This window comes from Ochotona curzoniae, unplaced genomic scaffold (assembly GCF_017591425.1).
Source record: "Ochotona curzoniae isolate NIBS_2020 unplaced genomic scaffold, NIBS_Ocur_1.0 contig_3520, whole genome shotgun sequence".
In the NCBI taxonomy this organism is placed as follows: domain Eukaryota; kingdom Metazoa; phylum Chordata; class Mammalia; order Lagomorpha; family Ochotonidae; genus Ochotona; species Ochotona curzoniae.
In genome coordinates, this window is record NW_024465894.1 from 28,291,001 (window position 1) to 28,311,126 (window position 20,126).

General features: G+C 42.5%; 1 protein-coding gene across 2 annotated transcripts in view; it reads right to left on the minus strand.

Annotated features, from left to right (window-relative positions):
• PLCB4 (phospholipase C beta 4) overlaps positions 1-20,126 on the minus strand; it is a 141,338-nt gene that overhangs the window by 36,356 nt on the left and 84,856 nt on the right. For both annotated transcript variants that reach the window (XM_040981201.1, XM_040981200.1), the window contains exons 17-24: positions 18,921-19,015; positions 16,517-16,658; positions 15,686-15,770; positions 15,228-15,352; positions 13,457-13,508; positions 11,459-11,561; positions 10,220-10,384; positions 7,419-7,623 (exon numbers count right to left, since the gene is read on the minus strand). In XM_040981201.1, the coding sequence (XP_040837135.1) occupies positions 7,419-7,623; positions 10,220-10,384; positions 11,459-11,561; positions 13,457-13,508; positions 15,228-15,352; positions 15,686-15,770; positions 16,517-16,658; positions 18,921-19,015 (972 nt within the window). The remainder of the gene's footprint in view (positions 1-7,418; positions 7,624-10,219; positions 10,385-11,458; positions 11,562-13,456; positions 13,509-15,227; positions 15,353-15,685; positions 15,771-16,516; positions 16,659-18,920; positions 19,016-20,126) is intronic.

Below are 20,126 nucleotides of genomic sequence, written 5' to 3' on the forward strand. Positions count from 1 at the left end.
CTTTCTTGTTTTTGTTTTCTCCAAATAATGAAGACAGGATGACAGAGCAAACTGAATGAACTGCTGTGAGTTCTCTTTCAAAACTCTTGTTACAAGATATTATTTTACATCAGAGAGAGAGAGAGAGGTGTTCACCTCCCAAATCGTCACCACAGCTGGGGCCAGTCCTCCACCCAGGTCTCCAGTAGGCAGCAGGGACCTAAACTCCATCACCAGTTGCCTCCCTGGGTGTGCCTCAGCAGGCAGTCCAATCGGAAGGACTGTAGCCAGGACTTGAATCAGCTTTCTAAAATGAAATGTGAATGCTCCAAGCAGTGCCATACCACAATGCCTACCTCTGAGCCTTGGTTCTTAAGTCTTATTTCTGTGTGTTTCAGCAAACTGAGAAGCATTTTCTTTAGTGCCAGGTTCCATCTGACCACTCGGGCATAACCCAACCACCCTGTCGGGTTAATGTGAAGTCTCAGTGAGGCTATAAATGCAGAGTACCTGCTGCGTAGAAGGTGCCAAGTCTTATTTTTATTTTGTTTTACTTGTTGTTTTAAACATATTAATTTATACATTTTAATTTATTTGAAAGTCAGAGAGGAAGATAGAGCTCTTTAATCCACTGGTTAACTTCCCAACTGTCCACAATAGCTAGGGTTGGGTTGAGCAGAAGCCAGGAACCAAAACTTCCACGGGACTCTTCCATGTGCAAGGAGGAACTCAGTCTGCAAACCATCGGCAGCCTCCCAGGCCCATTTGCAGGAAGCTGGATCGCAAGCAGAGTCAGAGGCTAATGCCAGTGTTTTAGTATGGGATGGGGGCCTTCTAGAGGTCGCTTAGCCCCCTAAGTCACCACATCCATCCCAGTCTTACCTTTATACAAAACAAAAACAAAAACTAAACAAAAAACTAATGCAATCAGACAATTTTGGTTCCAAAGCAGATAAACAGAAATCTTTCTCCAGTGTTTTCTCAGCAATAACTTGCACTTAAAAAAAAAGTTTAATCTTTTTATAGCTTTATTTGAAGAGTTCCAAGCACTTTCAGAGTTTATATAATTTTGCACAATTTACCAACATTATAGAACATTCTGATTATCTTACAACACAGTATAGTTTATGCATTTTAAAATGATGCATGTTTATAAGCTTTGCCTTAGCAAAATTACTTTCCCAACTACACTTAAACAGAATGAGATGTTCTTCTCAGTCTCCTGCCAGGACTATATAGACAGTATAAATTATACAGTAAGATGCAGTTTTATTCACTAGCTGCATAGATATCATTGCCTTAATCTACCCTGAACTGCTTCCAAAGGGCCAAGGGAAAACAGAACTCAAAAACACATCTGTTTCGGTGCCAACAACTCTGAAATCCGTGCCTGAGAGGATCTTCAAACCTTTCATGGAAATGCATTACTATGAAAAAAAAATGATGTGTGCGTTTTTCTACCAAAAAAGACTTATTTTCTATTTTCCACCACTTTTTGAAGTGTCATTGTATTAAAAATTCCTGAAACTACAGGGGGGGTGGTGGTGGTGGTGGTGATTATACTGCTAAACTCCAAAGTCCAACCTCTTTTGAATGTTATTATTTAAAATATCTTGCTTGAGATGCCTTATTTATAGCCATATATTGTTTTTTTTTAAAAAAAAACCAGGAAAATGCATGCATTATGATAGTATTCTTGGCCAAATTGAAGCAAGAATACACAAAGTATAAGTAAGGTTTCCTCAAATTAAATAACCTTGGACAAAAAGCAGAATTTTTGAAAGGATTGAGGGGCTTGTTAGGCTATTTGAAAGGACTGCTTTCTTGCTGGAAATTTCCAATAATTGCTTAGAAACTCCAAAGTTATCCACGTTTGTGAGTGGTGGATATCCTGCAGTAGGTTACAGACAACCACAGAAAAGTGGCTGTTGAATACCCAGGATGGTTCCACCAAAACTTTTCAGGGCAAAAAAAAATCAGCATTAGAGAGTCATGACCTGTGTTGGCTTCTCTTACCTGTTATAACTCAGCTTTTCCTCTGACTAGAGGCATACAGACAGATAAATGCATAGAAGATGAGCAATTATTGCACATCAATAATAAGGAGCCAGTGTTGTGGGCAGTGAGGTGAGCAACGGATTACAATGCCTGAACCGATAAGGACACCAGCTTGAGACCTAGCTGTCCACCTTTGCTGCTCCAGCTTCTTGCTAGTATGCATGGGAAAACACTGGCAAATGGTCCAAGTGCTTGGGCTCCTGTCACTCACAAAGAAAGCCCAGATGAGGCTCCTGGCTCCTGCCTTCAGCCTGGCCAGCCCTGGATTTGGAAGGATCAGTTGGGCAAGTCAAGCATGATCTAGATGCTCTCTGCTCCCATAATCCACTCTCATCACATTCCTACGTCTGTAGGGTTGCTTCATGTTAGAACACTGACCTCCAAAATGTGAACCGAATAACAACCCTCTTCCCTCTGAAGTGGCTTCTCTGAGTTTTGTTAGTTGACGCAGTGAATGCTGACTAACACGTGCGGAGCTCTGTGACTGCTATATCGTGTTGTGAATCATTCCGCTTTCTACAGGACAAACCATAAACTGTGGCAAGAATTAATCTTAAATGCTGGCCTTCAGTCACCGGCAGGTGAACAGACCTATGTAGGGACTGGTCACATTGTGTATCTAACAGTGTAGATTTGTAGCACACACACACACTCCTGACTGTACAGAACCTACACACACGAGCCAAAACCTCTCAGGTACTTGGAGGTCATAGCAGGGCCACAGAATCTTTGTTTTCATTAAGTAAGCCAGTCTGCCTTTTTGTTTTTTCCCTCTGTTTCTTTTTGCAAGACACAATGGGACTTGATGCATCTGTACTTTTTAAAGTACCAGCTATTTCTGGTTTTAGTGTTCCCTGTATATTGTTTCTCTCCTTCCTCCTTCCTCCCTTCCTTCACTTCCATATAAAGTTGAAAGCATCAATTTAGGCATCTCTAAGAACTAAGAACGAAGACAGTGATTCATTAGCACAAACTTTCAGATACTTCCTGATTTTGCATAAGTAGGTTTGTCTTTGTCTATCACTGCTTTTCAAGGCATTTGGGTGTCTCAGCGGAAAGCAGGTGTCATGCATCTGGACTCCCCTCTTTCCAGCCACAGGATCTTGCCCCTAGCTTAGGCCCATTCAGATTGTTTCTAACAAGTAGGAGAGGAATAAAAATGCATGCTCCCCAGCAGGTGAAAAATAGTGCTAATAAAGATTGCCAAATCTCATAACTGTGATTTTTGAGTTAATAAATGATTACATACTTTCTAAACTGTATTTCCTAGAATGCCAGAAGATGCAGGAGATGCTTGGGAAAACAGGATCCTGTGCTCACCCAAGACTAGGAAGTGGTCACAAGTTCGCTGCCTCAAAGCACTCACAGTCCGTCTGAGGACACTGTTCAGTGAGGAACATGTTTACATTTGCTTTATCTAGCATGACTGTTTGCCCTCACTTGAGACAACTGCATCCGATAGCAGAGTACCTGAGTTCAAGTCCCCGTCTGGCTCTGAGCCAAATGTCTACTAATGTGCACGGGAGAACCAGGTGGTGACTCAAGTACTTGAGGGTCCACCACTCACAGGGGAAGCGCAGCTGGGCTCTGTGCCCCTGATTTCAGCCTGACACACACTCAGCCACAGTTCTTGCACACATTCGGGTAAGGAAACAGAGCATGGATGGTCTCTCCCTCTCAATAAAGAAACACAGATTCTAGAAGTTGCTGTTTAGCAATTCTCAATGAATTTCACCATAATTGACCTTGCTTTCTTTTTCTCACATAGAACATTTATTCTTACTAACATTTTCTGTAATTTGGAGAGCAATATAATGCATATTAATGATAGTTTGTAAATAGTTATTTCAACAAATATTTAATAGAATTTGGCACTTTAGCACCCACAAACGAGAGGTTTAAGGTACATAAGGAAGTCCTGAGAACGTATTGTAGGAACAGAATCTTAATTAGGGGTTACCTCCCTTGGTACTTGTGTTATAAAATACAGGCAAGTGACTTTGACAAGTGGTTGGAGGCAACCCCATGCCGGCAGTGGGCAGAGTGAACAAGAAACACCAGCTTCCATGTTGTATCTTTATCATAGAGTTACAGAATGTGGGGACAGGCAAATAACCAAAGGCCACTTCAGCTAGCTTGTGTGCCAGAACCTGGTTGGAGCAGAATCTGCAGATGTGTGGAAGGGCTGCTAGCCGCTGCTGGAAGAACAGTATGCTGGCAGGCTTGGGCAGAGCTCAGTGACATGTAAACACCTCACGGATGCCTCAGTTCTTTTAGCTGCTCTCCTCCCTGCCACTCTGCAGTTATAAAAAAAAAACAAAACCCACACAAAGCCACAGCGGGTGGATAAGCATCTCTGGGACTGTTTGCCATCACCAGCACAGGACTAACAGTGACAGAGCTGTGTGATGGACACACAGCATTGTACCTACAAAAAAGCAGAAAAATAATTCACCTACTCCCAGTTTCACCTGACTCAAAAATGGAAGAACATCTTTTAGCATTAAAACTAGTACATCTATTTTGCACATAAGTGCAGAATAGAGAAGGTTTTTCTTACATTTAGTTACAGAATAATATTGGAACCTCCCTCCCAAGATTTCTTAATCATTCTTAGTAGAAATTTGGGAAGAGACAGTTCTTACACTCTCCCTTGATTATCTTAGGTAGGACCCCTAAACCTCATAGCTTCTTCTCTTAGTTTTGTAGTAGTTAAATGCGATGCGACAATGGGAAAGTGCTATGGTGCGGCAGGCTACACTGCTACTTGTGACACTGGCAGCCCATACTGAAATATTAGTTTGGTTCTTGGATACTCCAGTTCCCATGCAGCTTCCTGGGCCACGGCAGAATGGAGGGCAGAATGGAGTTCCTGGGTCTTGACTTTGCCCTGGGCCATTCTTGGCTACTGAGGCCATTTGGAGAGTGAACCAAGGAATGGAAAAATCTCTTTTCCTCTCTCTATATATGTGTTGCTCTGTCTTTCCAATAAATAAGTCTAAGAAGGAAAGAATGCAATGGGAGAAAAGAGTTCTGTGAAAACTGTGCCAGATGTCCAGCTAGAGTTTAAGACAGCCATCATGGTAACACACTGGTCGAAAATTCCAAATGAAAAGAAGGAAGAGGCCAGAGTCACATGTTAGGAAATAACATTTCAAGAACTATTATTGAAGAGATTAATAGAATCAATACTTGGATATCAACACTGGTAAAAACAAAAAGTTGCATTATGGGCCTGGCATGACAGACTAGTGGCCAAACTGTCTTGCATATTCTGGGATCCCATATGGGTGCTAGATCATGTCCTGCCTGCTCTACTTCCCATCCAGCTCCCTGATTGTGGCCTGAGAAAGTAGCAGAGGATCCCCTAAAATCCCGGGACCCTGTGCTCATATGGGAGACCCAGAAGAGGTTCCTGGCTCCTGGCTTTAGATTGACTTGGCTCTGGCTGTTGCAGCCACTTGAGAAGTGAATCAGTGGATGGAGGATCTTTCTCTCGAATCTCATTCTCTCTGTTATACCTGCTTTTCCAATAAAAATAAATAAACCTTTATTTTTTAAAAGTTGCATTGTAAATGCAGGTATTTCTCTAGCATAGATACATACGCTCATATCTGAACAATTTCACATTTTGGACTTATATAAAGTGCTTGGCATTATCTTTTCTAATCAAATGACCAATTTCTCAGGAATTAATTACAGAGTTTCACTTAAGCCTGTATAGATGCAAAAACATTTTTTTAAAGAGTTATTTATTTTTTATTGGAAAGGCAGATTTACAAAGAAAGGGAGAGACACAGAGAAAGATCTTCCCTCTGCTGTTTCAATCCCCAAAAGTCCTCAATAGCCAAAGCCAATCTGAAGCCAGGAGCTAGGAGATTCTTCCAGGTCTCCCATACAGATGCAGGGTCCCAAGGTTTTGGCCCATCCTCCACTGTTTTCAAAGGCCACAAGCAGGGAGCTGGATGGGAAGAGGAGCAGCTCAGACATGAACTGCCACCCATATGGGATCTCGATGCTTGCAAAGGGAGTATTAGCCCATTAAACCTTTGTACCAGGCCCAAGGCAAAAACTTTAAATCTTTTTACCGTAGGGGTTTACAGCACCTGTAAGATGTTTTACATGTTTATCACAGACTCCTGGCTTTCTAAACTCAAGTCATGGGACGTGATTTCATTCACCATTGTGCTGCAATGCAGCCTGGATTCTGGGCTTTGCTGGGGTTGTAAGCCTACATGCATTGCCAGTTTCCTGCCCCCCTTTTTCTGGTCCACTTGCTCGGCTCCACCACATCCTGGTGCAGCCTCGGTTTACTGGCTCTGATATCTGTTACCATGTGCTGTAGCTTCCAATGTATTTCCTCATTTTTGAAAGACACAGAGGAAGATAGGCGTCTTTACTGCTAACTTTATGACTGGAACATCCCACTGGCTTAATGTGCTTTTTTGAACTTATAATCAGATTGCTGAAGTTGAAACTTCATTGAAGAAAATCTATTCTCCAGAGAGGCTAAAAATAAACAACAAACTTGATGTTTCCCAAACAACACATTGCAGCATTGTAGTACCTACAGTACTTCTTCTGTTTACACACACACACACACACACACACACACACACACACACTTACACACACTCACACACACAGGCCTTGCTGGGTCATATACCACGAGTAAGAGCATTTCACAAGAATGTGCTTCGATTGTTGTGATTTTCACTATCCAGCTAATGAAATAAAGGATTTGACAGGTTCCATCATGCTCCCATGGCTCTCTGCTGGCGCTGAAGAGCTGGATTGGAAGTTTGGGTTTATTTGATTACAATCAAATAAGTACCAAAAACTGAGAACCTGGATTTTAAAAAATATATATATCTTCTTCCATTATTAGGTGTTTATAAATCCAAATTGTAGAAATGGGTCTAGTCTTGATTCTGCACAGTGACTCCTCAGCAAAGCCCAGGTGGATGGGTGACCGGGATTTCTGATGAAACTCAACTCTCTTGCACATTTGGAAGAAAATATACCCATGTGGATATCTGAATCACTAAAATCTAGTGATATTAGTTCATAAGATAACTAGACAGACTCATTATTCATGCTTTTCCAACTTTGTGGCTGTAAATATATCCATCACAAAACACATTTGTAAAGATTAAGGCATGACATAAAATTATGACATTTTAAAATAAGAAAGCTCTTAACGATAACCCAGTCTTGTCTTTTCACTTCTTCTATGAACCCTGAGAATGACCGTCTCTGACTTCTTCAAGGCTGCCACGGTTGGCCTCATGATGTTTCTTCAACCACGGGCAGAATGTGTTCAAATCTCGTCCTTTAGGATTTTGTCTACAACCTCTTCCACATCCTAAAGTTCCTCTTACCTCCAAATCCATCAGGCACATATGTTTTAAGGACAATATTGCAGAAAATTGTTGGCAGTGACAATGGTTTATTTCCCTCATTCCGGAGAGAAATGTGTCGGTAGCCTGCCTGGAGGCCATCCAGCGGGAGGATCCTCTGGCCAATCAGCTTGTTGTTGTCATCATACACTGCTATTCTCAAGACAGCCAGGTCAGGCAGGATCACCTGCAAACAAAGAACAGAACTTTCCATTGATGTGTGTGATGCATTTCCCAGGTACCATAACGCTAGGAGTCAGGACCACAGCCACACTGCTTTCTGCTTTGCTCCTTGTTTTTTTTTTTTTTAAGGTGGATTTCTTTATTTGAAAACTCAGAGTTACAGAGGTGAAGGGAAAGGTGGGGGCAGTGGAGAGAAAGAGATCCTCTTTGGCTTATTCTTTAAATGGTCACAATGGACAGCACTGGGCCACACTGAAGCAAAGAGCCAGAAGCTTGAATGGCAGGATCCCCAAGCACTTCGGTCATCTTCTGCATCATTTGCGGAGTGTTAGATAGGAAGTGGAACAGCTGAACACGAGCTGGTACTCATATGGGATGTTAGCACTGAACACTGTGGCTTTACCTGCGTTGCTACAAATCAGTCCTTGCTCTGCTCTTAAATAGTTCTTTAAGGAAAATACAGTCACAATTCACTTGCACTCATAAGGGACTCTGTGTAAGCTGAAATGGCCAAGACAATAAGAAACACAACTGGAGTGCTTGGCACATTGAATCAGTGGTAAATCCTCATCTTGCAAGTGCCAGGATTCCCCATGGGTGTCCATTCGTGTCTTGGCTGCTGCACTTACATCCAGCTCCCTTCCTGTGGCCTGGGAAAACAGTTGAGGACAGCCCAAAGCCTTGAGACCCTGCACCTGCATGAGAAACCTGAAAGGGGTTCCATTCCTGGCTTTGAATTGGTTCAGCTCTAGCTATTGTGGCCATTTAGGGAGTGAACAAGTAAATGGAGGATATTTTTCTCCGTCTCTACTTCTCTCTATAAGTCTGATCTTCCTCTCTAATAACAATTTTTTAAAAAAAAAAATCTAAACAAACAAAAAAACACAACTAGAACAGGTTTCCTGGAAATCAACCACTCAAAAATGCTGGAAGTAATGGACATGAAGACTACAACTCCAGCACCTGCCATCTTTCCCCACACTCAGCCGTTTAACTCCTGAGGACAAAAGGGACTCTGAGAAACAGTGACTTTCCTTAATCTCAGATTGCCTCCAACAGAGTCAGATCTCAGAACTGGGACCCAGTGATGTGTCTACCTGGGGTACACCTGCTATCTAATCATGCTTGTTTATAAACATGGAGAAGATCTTCAAAGAAATGTTTCATAAATGTGTATTCCACTTGTTTCATATATTTCTCAATTTTTAAGAGGTTAAACAGAGTTGGATACATATAACATAGAAACGTTCATGTACTTTGATTTTGAAACTACTCCTGTCCTTCTCAAATTGAAAACATTCACAGACATAAAAGTCTGACTTCAGATGGCAGAATCCGCATTCAGATACGGGACAGCTACAAGACAAGGAAAACCGCAGTGTCCAGAAAAGTCTTCATTAGGTTACTCCTGCAAGCAGGATATCTTTGCTTATATCAGAGTCCTGTCTGTAGCTGGACAAAGCATTGGTTGTCTACTTGTGTCTGGAAATTTTAATTCCAGCCTTTTGAAGATGAAGAGGAGAAATCTGGCTAAAATTACCCAACTTGGCTCATTCTAGTTCTTCATGTGGTTACTGGGAACTTGGACCTTGACCCTCTTACAAGATTCATGCAAAAAGCAACAGTCATAAGAAGAAAAAAAAAATACAAGTGAAAGCGCTTGATAGCAGTGAAAGTCAGTATAACTTCCGAAGAACAAGGATGCTCCAGAATGGCTATCTTGTTCAGGAGCCAAAACTATTACAAGGAAAAATGAAAGTGAATACTTCCTTACTCATCAGAGAACACACGAACCAAGAAGTATATGTAACGATTACTTCAGTTATAATTCTAGCAATAGTCGCAACAGAACCAAATACTTGAGATAGACAAAAATCAGAACAAAGCACAGAGGACACACGTTTCTATCACATTCGCAGAGTACTGGCAGCAGCAGTGGGGGCAGCATGGGTAACAGCACATCACAGGGTAAAATCTAAATTCCCAAATGGCCCATTTTATCAAACGTATATGTCTGTGTTTTAACTTAGTCCTTGTAATCCAGTTACCCTATTCCAAAATGAATTTCCTATTTTGTTAATACCAAAGGCCCGTTATCTGTGTTGCACGGCATACAGAGTGTTACCAGCAGAATAAAAAAAAAAATCATCAAGGGCAAGGAAGAGAGAAAAATGGATGCTCTTGGAGGCAGCACTGCCAATACATGGGTTTTCCAGTAGCGCAACAAAGGGAAATGATTAAGAAATTAAAAATGAAATATCAGAATGACTGTGACTGTTCTCAGGAGCCAGCATACAGGGAGGGATGGGAGAGATAAGTAAAACATAAGAAACAGCACACAAAGCAAGCAGCACGTGAGCAGGGATACAGTCATACCACCTCAACCATGTGTCTTCAGTTTCAGGTGAGGCTTCCCACCTGACAACTTGACTAGCCAAACAGTGCAAATAACAGCTACTGCCAATGAAGGGAGGAACACCAGGGCAGTGTGCATGCCAAGGCATTGCAAACCTGGCACTTGGGCACTGTCATGTAAAAGGGTGGTGAAGGAGGGCATTGCTCCACTGAAAAGAGGATGAGGCACAACAAAAATGCCCTACCTTCCGAAATACAAAGGATTCTTCATTGTAAACGGGATTGAGTCCATTGTTCATAACCATACGTGTTCGAAATTCCTTACGTATGGTGTCGGTGGGCAACCCATACATATCCACCTCTACGTAGGTGCCAATTTTCTTATCTGATAAGAACTGACCTGATATGACCTGGAAAAAGGAAGAAACAGGATGAGAAAGTATAGTTGGTGTAGTAATTACTAACAAAGGATAAGCAGAATATCAGAAATGCCTGCATTTGGGGGATTAAAATTGCCTACAGAAAGACTGCATTCAGTACTAAAAGGACCTGAACATTACTGGACAACTATAACATGCAAAACTCTGCTCTAGGCAAAGGTTCTACCTTCTATAACTGTCTAGAAAAATAATGAGGAAACATGCTTGAGCCACATAATAGAGTGCCCACAATATCCTCAACTACATGTCCACACCTATGAAATGAAAAGATGGATTCAGACAGGGCCCAAGATCCCTTTAGGTGTCTAGTATGCCACACTTAGGACTGAATTATTTTAAAGGTTTTGAAAAGAGATACACAGAAAAGCCATGCTACCACTTAACTGATAACGCTCACCGACATGACCACTGGTCCACCACCACAGTGGTACATGTTCATCAAGAGCAGTGCTAACTTCTGCTGCGAAGCAAAGCAGAGACCTCTTTTCAAATGACTATTTATGCTTTCAAGCTTTTTCTTAATGCTATTTGGCAGCCTACAATTTTGAATCAGATTTTTTGAGGCATGCTGACATAGAACAAACTAGATATGCTTAAAGTATGTGCTGAAATCAGTTTTGACAGGTGAATACATCTGTGAAACTGCCCCCACACTCGGGATAACAAACATTGTCAGCATCTTCAGAGATGCTTCAAAGGCTTCCTTGTGCCTTTTCCTAATCCACACCTGCTCTCATCTCCCTCCAGAGACACCCAACCACCAATTTACTTTTCACTATCGTTTTCACTCCCTAGAATTTAATAAACATTTAGAATTATCTTTTAGGTCCTTTTGCCTTTTATTTTTTTTTTTTTTTAATTCAAAGTAGCTAAAGATTTTACCAGTAAAAAAAATGTGTCACGTAAAAGTGGGGGAGTGATTTACATCAGAGTTAAGAGCATCATTTGGATCTTACAATCTAACGTTAAATAATTTAACTGCAATTTCCTGGCAGGGGCACTGTGTGCACACTTATCCTATGCTCCGGTGAGTGGGGCCCTCACCTGCACGGAACAGGTCGCTGCTATGACCCCATCCACAGGAGTTTCAGAGAAGGGATCAAATGTCCGATCAGGCCGCCTCATGAAATCTGGCTTGAGAAGGTACCTGGCAGGGCAGAAGCACAGGAGCTTATTATATTAGTATCTTTTTTTACCAAGAGTGAAATACCCACTACTCGAAACCCTAACTGTGAGCTTTTCTTCAACAGAAACACACGAGCCAGGCTTTTCAACAGAGAATGCTGTCACTTGGTTAATCCTGAAGATTATAAAATAAACGAAGATTATGAAATAAAATAGAAATTATAAAATCAGGAAGAAGAAAGTCTCCTGGAATCCGGGTTCAGGGACATGAACATGACTCTCTCCCAGAACCTTCTTAACCAGAGCCCCTTTGGATGGATCACGGATTACCGCATAAAGCAAAGCAAAGCAAACCCAATCGTCACAGCTGTAATCATTGAGATCTCTGTGGCATCGACTTTGCCAATGCTGCTTTGATGAACACCTCAATACATTCAGTTTCAAGATATGCTAAGTACGATGGCTACTATGTTTTTAAGTACCGATGTGCATAAAATACTTTGAGAGGCCAATCAGAACATAAGTGGAACGATCCATGATTTACAGCCACAGCGCTGAGTACCGGGCAGTGGCTTGTTGGTTGCATTCATGATCAAAGAAGATGTAAAATTTCATACAGGAAGGTGAAAGCAGGACTAATTATACTGCTATTTTTAGCAAGAAAAAGTTATCCAGACTGAAAACAAAAAGGCAAAACCTGTTCTGTTCACTGATTACATGATCCTGTTCGTAGGGAATCCTAAGCAACTAACGAAAACAACGATTAGCATTAGGTTAGTGAGTTCAGTTCAGCTGCAGGATGTGTGAACTGATGCAGGGAAACCAACTGCGTTTCTATTTTACAGAAATGTACAATTCAATAACTAAATTAATAATTAATGCAATACTCCCATTTGCCAGAGAACCAAGAATAAATTTAACAAAATAAACACATTGCTTGGAAATGTAAAAGAAGTGTTTAAAAAGTTAAAGAAAGATCCTAAGAAATGGAATGACAGCTCATGTTCATAAAATACTGTTTGGATGGTCTCATTTCCCGAGTTGGTAAGGCAATACTTCCGAAGTCAATGGAAAAAGTAAACGATACATATTTTGGTGAAAATAAATTATTAAAATCCATGCAATTTACTCATTGCACGTATTTTTGTGAACTTTTTTCAAGACCTTTCATAAGCATGAATTTCACAACTTTGCACCTAAAAATTAATGTATCTTTTGACGCCTTTATCCATAACCATTTGAAAGCCTCAGCTGTAAAGGGCTGAATGAAGACAGACACGTGGGGAGAAAGAACGATCACTTTTCAACTCTGCAGAATTCCAACTTTATATTCTCGTTTAACCCTTTACTGTTTCACAGAACTGACACTTCACCTTTTGTTTCTTGGTTCATAAACACGAACAAGTTCTATTTATATAAACCACAGCCACACTCATGGCATTCTTCTTTGATTATTTCTATTTATAAAACATGCAACAAATCAGGCAAGGGCAATGGTTTATTCCCAGCTGAATTAAATTTAACTTGCCACCAACACCTTTATTACATATAAAAATAACTTCATTTCTGCATCTCTCCTGGTTTAAAACAAACACGCATTTAATGTCTGCTTCTAGTTCATATCCAAATGTAAGTCTCTACTACTTGAACTGCAAGAATTAAACTGAAGTGTGTGTGTGTGTGTGTGTATGACGAACCCATTTAATTCGAGATTAAACAATAACCTGCTTAGCAAAACCGCTAGATGAAAAACGTCCAATGACAAATACAATCTATCTAAGGGTTTCCTTTACTCTCACTGAAACCCTCCAACCCAGCTCACCGTCCGTAGCCACTAATTAAAAAGACATGATTACATTACGGCTGTAGTATGCGGCTCTGAAACGAGGTGACAATAGTTTAAGTCCCATTACTCACCCGCAGGATCCATTATACTCAAATTTCCCCTGATTCAATTGCATCGCTAAATCTGTCAAGAGACAAAAAATAATTCAGCATCTCATTTGCCTGGACAAAGCCGCGCCTGACAGGGGAAATGAGCCCGTGCCTGGCCCTAAGCTCTGCCTTTAGGCCCCAGAGGCGCGCAGCCCCGGCTTCGGGCAGGCAGGTCTCTCACGTAGACATGACCCTGTGCTGAAGTTACACGCATAACGTGTTTTCAGAAAGCTCCTGTTCAAGCTGCTGTAACACTCGGATTCATACACTTGCTAGGATCATTCCACGTCGAGGCTGCTATGTGACTCACGAGCCTGGAGGAGCAGGAAACGGAGCGGGGTCAGCATGAAAGAGTGGGGTCCACACTCAGGAACACTCAGCCATGAACTAAGCGAGTACCGTGCAGATCTGCGTGGTCCGCTCTGCAGAAGTCGCAGGGGGCATTCTCCGTCAGGGGGCTGAACAGGCAGGGCATGCCTCGTGGCTTTTCTGTTACAGGCAGGCAAAACCTTCTTTCTTTTGATTAGCCAATGAAAATGGGGAAAGTGGTTTAAGTGGTAAACTTGACTTTGTGGAATCCAGCAGAGGCTGGTCCGGTGAAGCCAGGTCATCAGGTAATCCAGATTCCAGACTCACGGAGAAGCAAACGCAATACCCGAGCCTGCTTAGGTAACGCTGGCAGTGCCTTTGTCCCTGATAGAAACGCCCGGGGGTGGCTGCAGCGCCTGCCCTCTGCCTTCTTCCCCACGAACACAGCCAGCACCGTGGTTTACCATGCACGGTGGTGACTTCAGAGGCCAAGCTCTTCATCACAGAGCAGGTGCCCCTGGAGGTGAGAAACGCAGTCCCACTGTGGGGACACAGGCATGGAAGCCAAAGGATCAGGCCAGATGAGCAAGGTGCAGCCACAGCAGGTGGACTAGAAAAGCTAAGGACTCCCAGTGGAGGCTGGGATGTGTGGAAGGGACCCTCACCGAGGAAAGGATCCTGGAGGAAAAAAGCGTCTCGTTTGTGGGGGGGGTGTGTGCGTCTTCCTGGATTTACACACCACGATGCTGCCTTCACCATTGTAAATGAGCTTGTGTTGTGAACTCTACCTGTTCTAGTTTCTGTTTCGTTAACTGTAATCTCGATACTGTGTTCCTAAACTCTTAAACGAATCTTGAGAACGTTAAGAAAGTTATCTATGCATTTATAAAAAAATGTACTCCTCTCCTTTCAAGAGGAAAAAAAAAATATTTACCTGTTTGAAACCTGCTTTTTAATATACTCAATTCATGCATCCATAGCCAAAGAGCCCTCAGCCCTTTACACTGTATCTGAGAGGTCACCCACAATTCTGCATTTTCATTGTGACTCGCCAGCGAGGCACTCGCAAACGCTAAATGTTCACGGGGATCAGGGAACTTTCAAAGGAAAAGTAAAACACAGTCATTCTCTCATTTCATTCGATTTTGAAAAGAAGAAAAACGAGACATCATTTGGAATAGGAACAGTCATGGGTGGCATGTAGTAAAGAAATTTCCATTTAAAGCACAATGTGCTATCTGCCACCATTGTTTTGGTTTCTCTCGTCCGGGTTTTCAATTTCTTGCCATCACATAAATCTAACAACACATTGTTTTGCCAGATGTCTGCCTCTTTAAAACCAAACAGACATAAGAGAACGCCCCCAGCAGTCGAGGGCAGCTGCTGGCACCATCCTGCCAAAGCGTTCTCGTGGAATTTGGGGTCACCGGACATCACTTCTTACCTGGGGTTTGATAGTTCAGAGACACCATCTGGCAGCCAGCGTTCCAGAAAATCTGAGGCATGTAATTACTGGAATCGACTCGGCCTCCCTTGGGGTAGATCCGGCTCATTTGTCGTTTGTTATAACTGTGTAACTTATTAAGGAAGACAGGGCAAAAAATGAGTACCATCATCGAGATAAAGAAAGCTATCCCAACCGAGGGCTAAGCCAGCAATGGCAAACGTGTAGATGAAATCAGAACGAACTCCAGCCCCATCTGTGGGAAGCGGCAGGCCACTGTGTGGGTGATAACACCGCTTTCCAGCTGGGCCGACGGTCACAGCTGCCAGGGCCTTCACACATGCCATGTTACTGGCCCCGCGACCAACACGGAACAGGAGCTCTTTGTCTAGATCAGAAATTCCTGCCATATCGAAGCATACCAACCCCTGCTTCCACCTGGCATAGAAGAAGGATACTTTACAAATTCAATTGCATGTGTCTTCAAGTAGCCAAGACCAACGGATTCGTTGAAAGAGGACATGTTATAATGAATATTGCGTTCTGTAAGAGAAAAGCAAAGACACCCTCAGAAATCCTCCCTTCAAACCCTCACGGAAAACCAGGCTCCCGGGACAGGCTTTGGGAGGCCAATGCTACACAATCATGTCAGGAGTTCCTATTTTCCTTAATGCCCTATGCAGGGAGACCACTAACTTTAACACAGAGATCATGCTGAATGGAATTTGAAACTGCTACTCCCCGAAACATGTGCTTTTGATGATAATGGCTCCTCCCACCCAGAAATGATTATGTTTTTAGATACTTCACATGAAAATGTAAGAACTTCATACGAAAATGTACAAAAAAAAAGTTAATGGGGAAAACAGAATGAAAAGATGACTTTATTTTTGGCACAAAAAATATGGAAAACTATGCCTAATTTTTCCAGAATATCAACTTTCCATGAACATTTTTAGACTCCTTGTATATATATTCTGTGATCCATGTTTGATTTTAAGAAGTCCTAGGAGAGCATGGAATCCAAAAGCCCACAGTGTCTCAGGGCCACCTTGTGGACGAAGTTGGGAATCACAATGCAGTGTTATCCAATGCCAAGGATGCGACATACACATAGGGAATCACAAGCAATGCCACCCAAAGCCAAGGACGTGTCAGACACACAGGGATGGGGGAGGAAGGCACAGGAAGGAAAAGGACAAAAAGTAAGAGTCAAGCTCATTAGCAAAATGAAAACGAAAAGAAAAGCAGACTAAAAATAGGCTATTGCATTTAACCTGCGGTGTTACCTTCAGCCACATGGAAACCTTGAAACTTTACAGGCTGTGCGTAGTTGATCATAGTGGACAAATAAGGGTGGATATTGGTGGTAGCACCTACATATTTATAAGATGCCATCCATGCCTGTTCATCTTCTACAGTAACCAGGCCCTGTGAGCACAATGAAGAGAACATACAAGTTCATGGCTTTTGTAAGATTCACATGCTACAGACTTTGTTCCCAAAGACAGTTGGAAAACACACAAAAATTCAAAGACAAGACTCTTTCTCCCTTCAATTGTGCTAAAGAATAATTTAGAAAGTCGAAGTCTTGTGGTGGATCGGGTTAAGCCACTACCTGCGGTGCCAACGTCCCATATGGGCAATGGTTTGAATCCTGGCTTGTCTGCTCCCAACCCAGTTCCCTGATAATGTGTCTGAGAAAACAGCAGAAGATCACCCAGATTCCTGGGTCCCTGCACCCTGGAGGAGCCTGGAGGAAGCTCCTGGCTTCAGCCTGACCCAGCTCCAGTCATTGTGACCACCTGGGGAAATGAGCCAACAGATGGATCTCTGTATCTCTTACATAAATAGTCAAATAAATATTTTTTAAGTTGACATCTACAGGGACCCCCACATAATTTTAAAAGAGGAAATTATAAAAATATTTGGTTTCTCTTCACCTTTTTAGGACATTGTTGGAGTATCAAAGAATATTAAAACATTCAAGAAAACGTAATGGACAGCCCAGCCAGGCTATAAACTAGGCATGTACTTCAGAAAGCTCGTGGAACAATGCAAGCAGATGATCAGTTTAGGGGGTGGATGTTTGGTGTAGCAGTAAGGATGGAACTGGAGACACACACATCCCATAGCAGGTGTCTGAGGTTCAGTTCCAACTTCCCTTCTGTTCCAGGTTCCAGGAAGGTGCACCCTGGGAAGGAGCACCCTAGGGCTCAGGGACCTGGGCCCCTGCCGCTGCAGATACCCAGACCGAGTTCTCAGCTCCTGCTTGCAGCCTAATCTGGCTCCAGACCACGAGGCACATTCGGGAGGTGGTTCAGCAAGTGGCTGATCTCTCTCTAGTTTCTACACAGTGATAATTTCGGTGCCCCCCCCCTTTCTCTAAATAACGAATTCATTTTAAATGATTACGTTATTTTGGTGCAAAAATTTCTGAAAGCTATGTGTAATTTCAATTATCTGTCTTCCCGAAACTTTTTGAAGATACCATTACCTCTTATGCACACCAAGCATTATCACTCATATTTTCACAAGCTGAGGCACAGGGGTAAGACAGGTGGCTCTCAAACTTCAGTGAGCATCAGAATTTCCGGCAAGAGATACGACAGGTTGTGAAGATATATTCTTGGGCCCAACCCTCAGAATTTATGGAGCAACTGAGTCTGAGTGAGGACTAAGAATTTGGCTATCTCAGGTAGTCTCCAGGCTGTTGATCCGGCTGGTCTGCGACTGTGTTTCACAGTAACAGAGCTCCACAACTGAAGCCGCACACTTAGGTGGCTTATGGTGTTTTTCAAAAAGTGTGCTTACTTCTTAAACAGTCTGGGGCTTGGAGCAGTCGCCTAGCAGCTAAAGTCCTGGCCTTGAACATGCTGAGATCCCATATGGGAGCCGGTTTTAATCCCGGCGGTCCTGCTTCTCATCCAACTCCTTGCCTGTGACCTGGGAAAGCAGTCAAAATGGCCCAAAGCCTCGGGACCCTGCACCCACGTGGGAGACCCAGAAGAGGCTCCGAGCTCCTGCCTTTGGATTGGCTCAACTCCAGCAATTATGGCCACTTGGGGAGTGAACCATCGGATGGAAGATCTTCCTCTCTATCTCTCCTCCTCTCTCTGTGTATCTGCCTTTCCAATAAAAATAAATAAATCTTAAAAAAAAAGAAATTCATGGTAATGAATGTTATGAAAAAACAATGTGTGGATTTATACATGTTTTGTCCCTAAGATAACGTTAATCTTTTATTACGCCTTCCACAAATGTTTTTGAAGTACTCTGGCATAACTAATAAAACAATTTCCTTAGCGGGGACTCCACTTAGGACGCTTACAAGTTAATTTCCTTATGATTTCAACAAAGCTAACCTTTTCGCTGGGATTTTGTTGTTTCCTATCCATCTAGAACAAAGTGACCAATGAGCATTTCTAATGATTCATTTGATTGAGTGACAATATTTTTGATGGCACTGATAAATGAATAGTGGTCAAAACTGAGTATGATCAGTTAAATACTCTTTCCAGCTTCATACTCGTGTGTGTGTGTGTGTGTGTGTGTGTGTGTGTGTGTGTGTGTGTGAACAAGCAGAAGGGTGCTGAACTCTTCTGTGATTGTCACATTTCTGAAGCTGCTTCAACCACGGGAGCTGCTTCTGACATGAAAGTCTTCACAGGAAGGGGATGTGAAGAGCCTTACCTTTTTGACACTATTTGCAACAGCTTCCTTATGACCCAAGTCATCAAGTTCATTTCCAAATTTGAATTCAGGGTGAGCTTCCTCCTCTTGGTCGGCTGAGAGGAAGACAAGAGGAAAACCTATGAAGACAAGTACTGCCTAGCTGCTAGACTTGGACCATCGTCTTGGGTAGAACAGGACTCTGAATGTTCGTGACTTACAGGCTGTAACCCAGCCCGTCCTGTGTTCCTGGACCATGCCTCGTGTGTTCTTGCTGCTGCCCTCATGTACTTACATGCTAGATTTCAGCCACGACGTGGAACACAATCCTACCGCAACACCAAGGTCGTTACAGCCAACGGACCAAAACCATGGCCATCGCTTACAGAGAGAACCTGAGACACACAGGTAGCTCACACCGCAGGAGCAACAGGCCCAGCAGCTCACTCCGTCAACAGCAGCATCAGCTGTCAGTCACGTGCTGGGTGGAGGCACCCTGGATAAAGGGACCAACTGAACCTCCCGACGGCTCCATCCTCACATGATGTCAGACGTCCAGGGGAGAACCCACCTTCCTGAGCCTGGGGGCCCCACAGAACTACGAGAGGTAACAAAGATGCTGTTTTGAGCATCTGAATGTTGGGGTAGTTTGTTATATGCAGCAACAGATAAACATTAACAATCTCCAACTGCATAACATCTAATATCTTTCATCTCCCAGACTCTTCTTGCTCCCTAAAACATATGAAGGTAAGCCATTATGACTCCTGTCAGATAGTGGAGTCAAAAGAATGGCAGGGACATGGACTGGCATTTATAACGTCTGCTCCCTACACTGGAGCCTTTATTAAAGAATCGTGGATAACATTGGTTAATCTTCACAGCCTTAAGATTTTTACCTATGACCTAACATTCCTAAAACCATAGTGCAGATGTTTGGATAATAGATACAGCACTGTTTTTTTGTTTTGTTTTGTTTTGTTTTACAAAAATTGCAGCCTAGAGCCATTGCATAAAAACCAAAAATGTCTAAACGAATGCAAGTCCAAACAATCTCGTGTTACGCAAATTTCATTATAAATAACGAACAAAAATTTTTCAAAAACGTCCCCGACCTCTCAAATGATCCATTTCAAATAAAGCAAGTGATTGCAGATATAGAGCCGAATGAAAATACAAGATAATGGCAGCTCTTCAAATCTTTTAAACAATGCTGCTTTGGCTCAC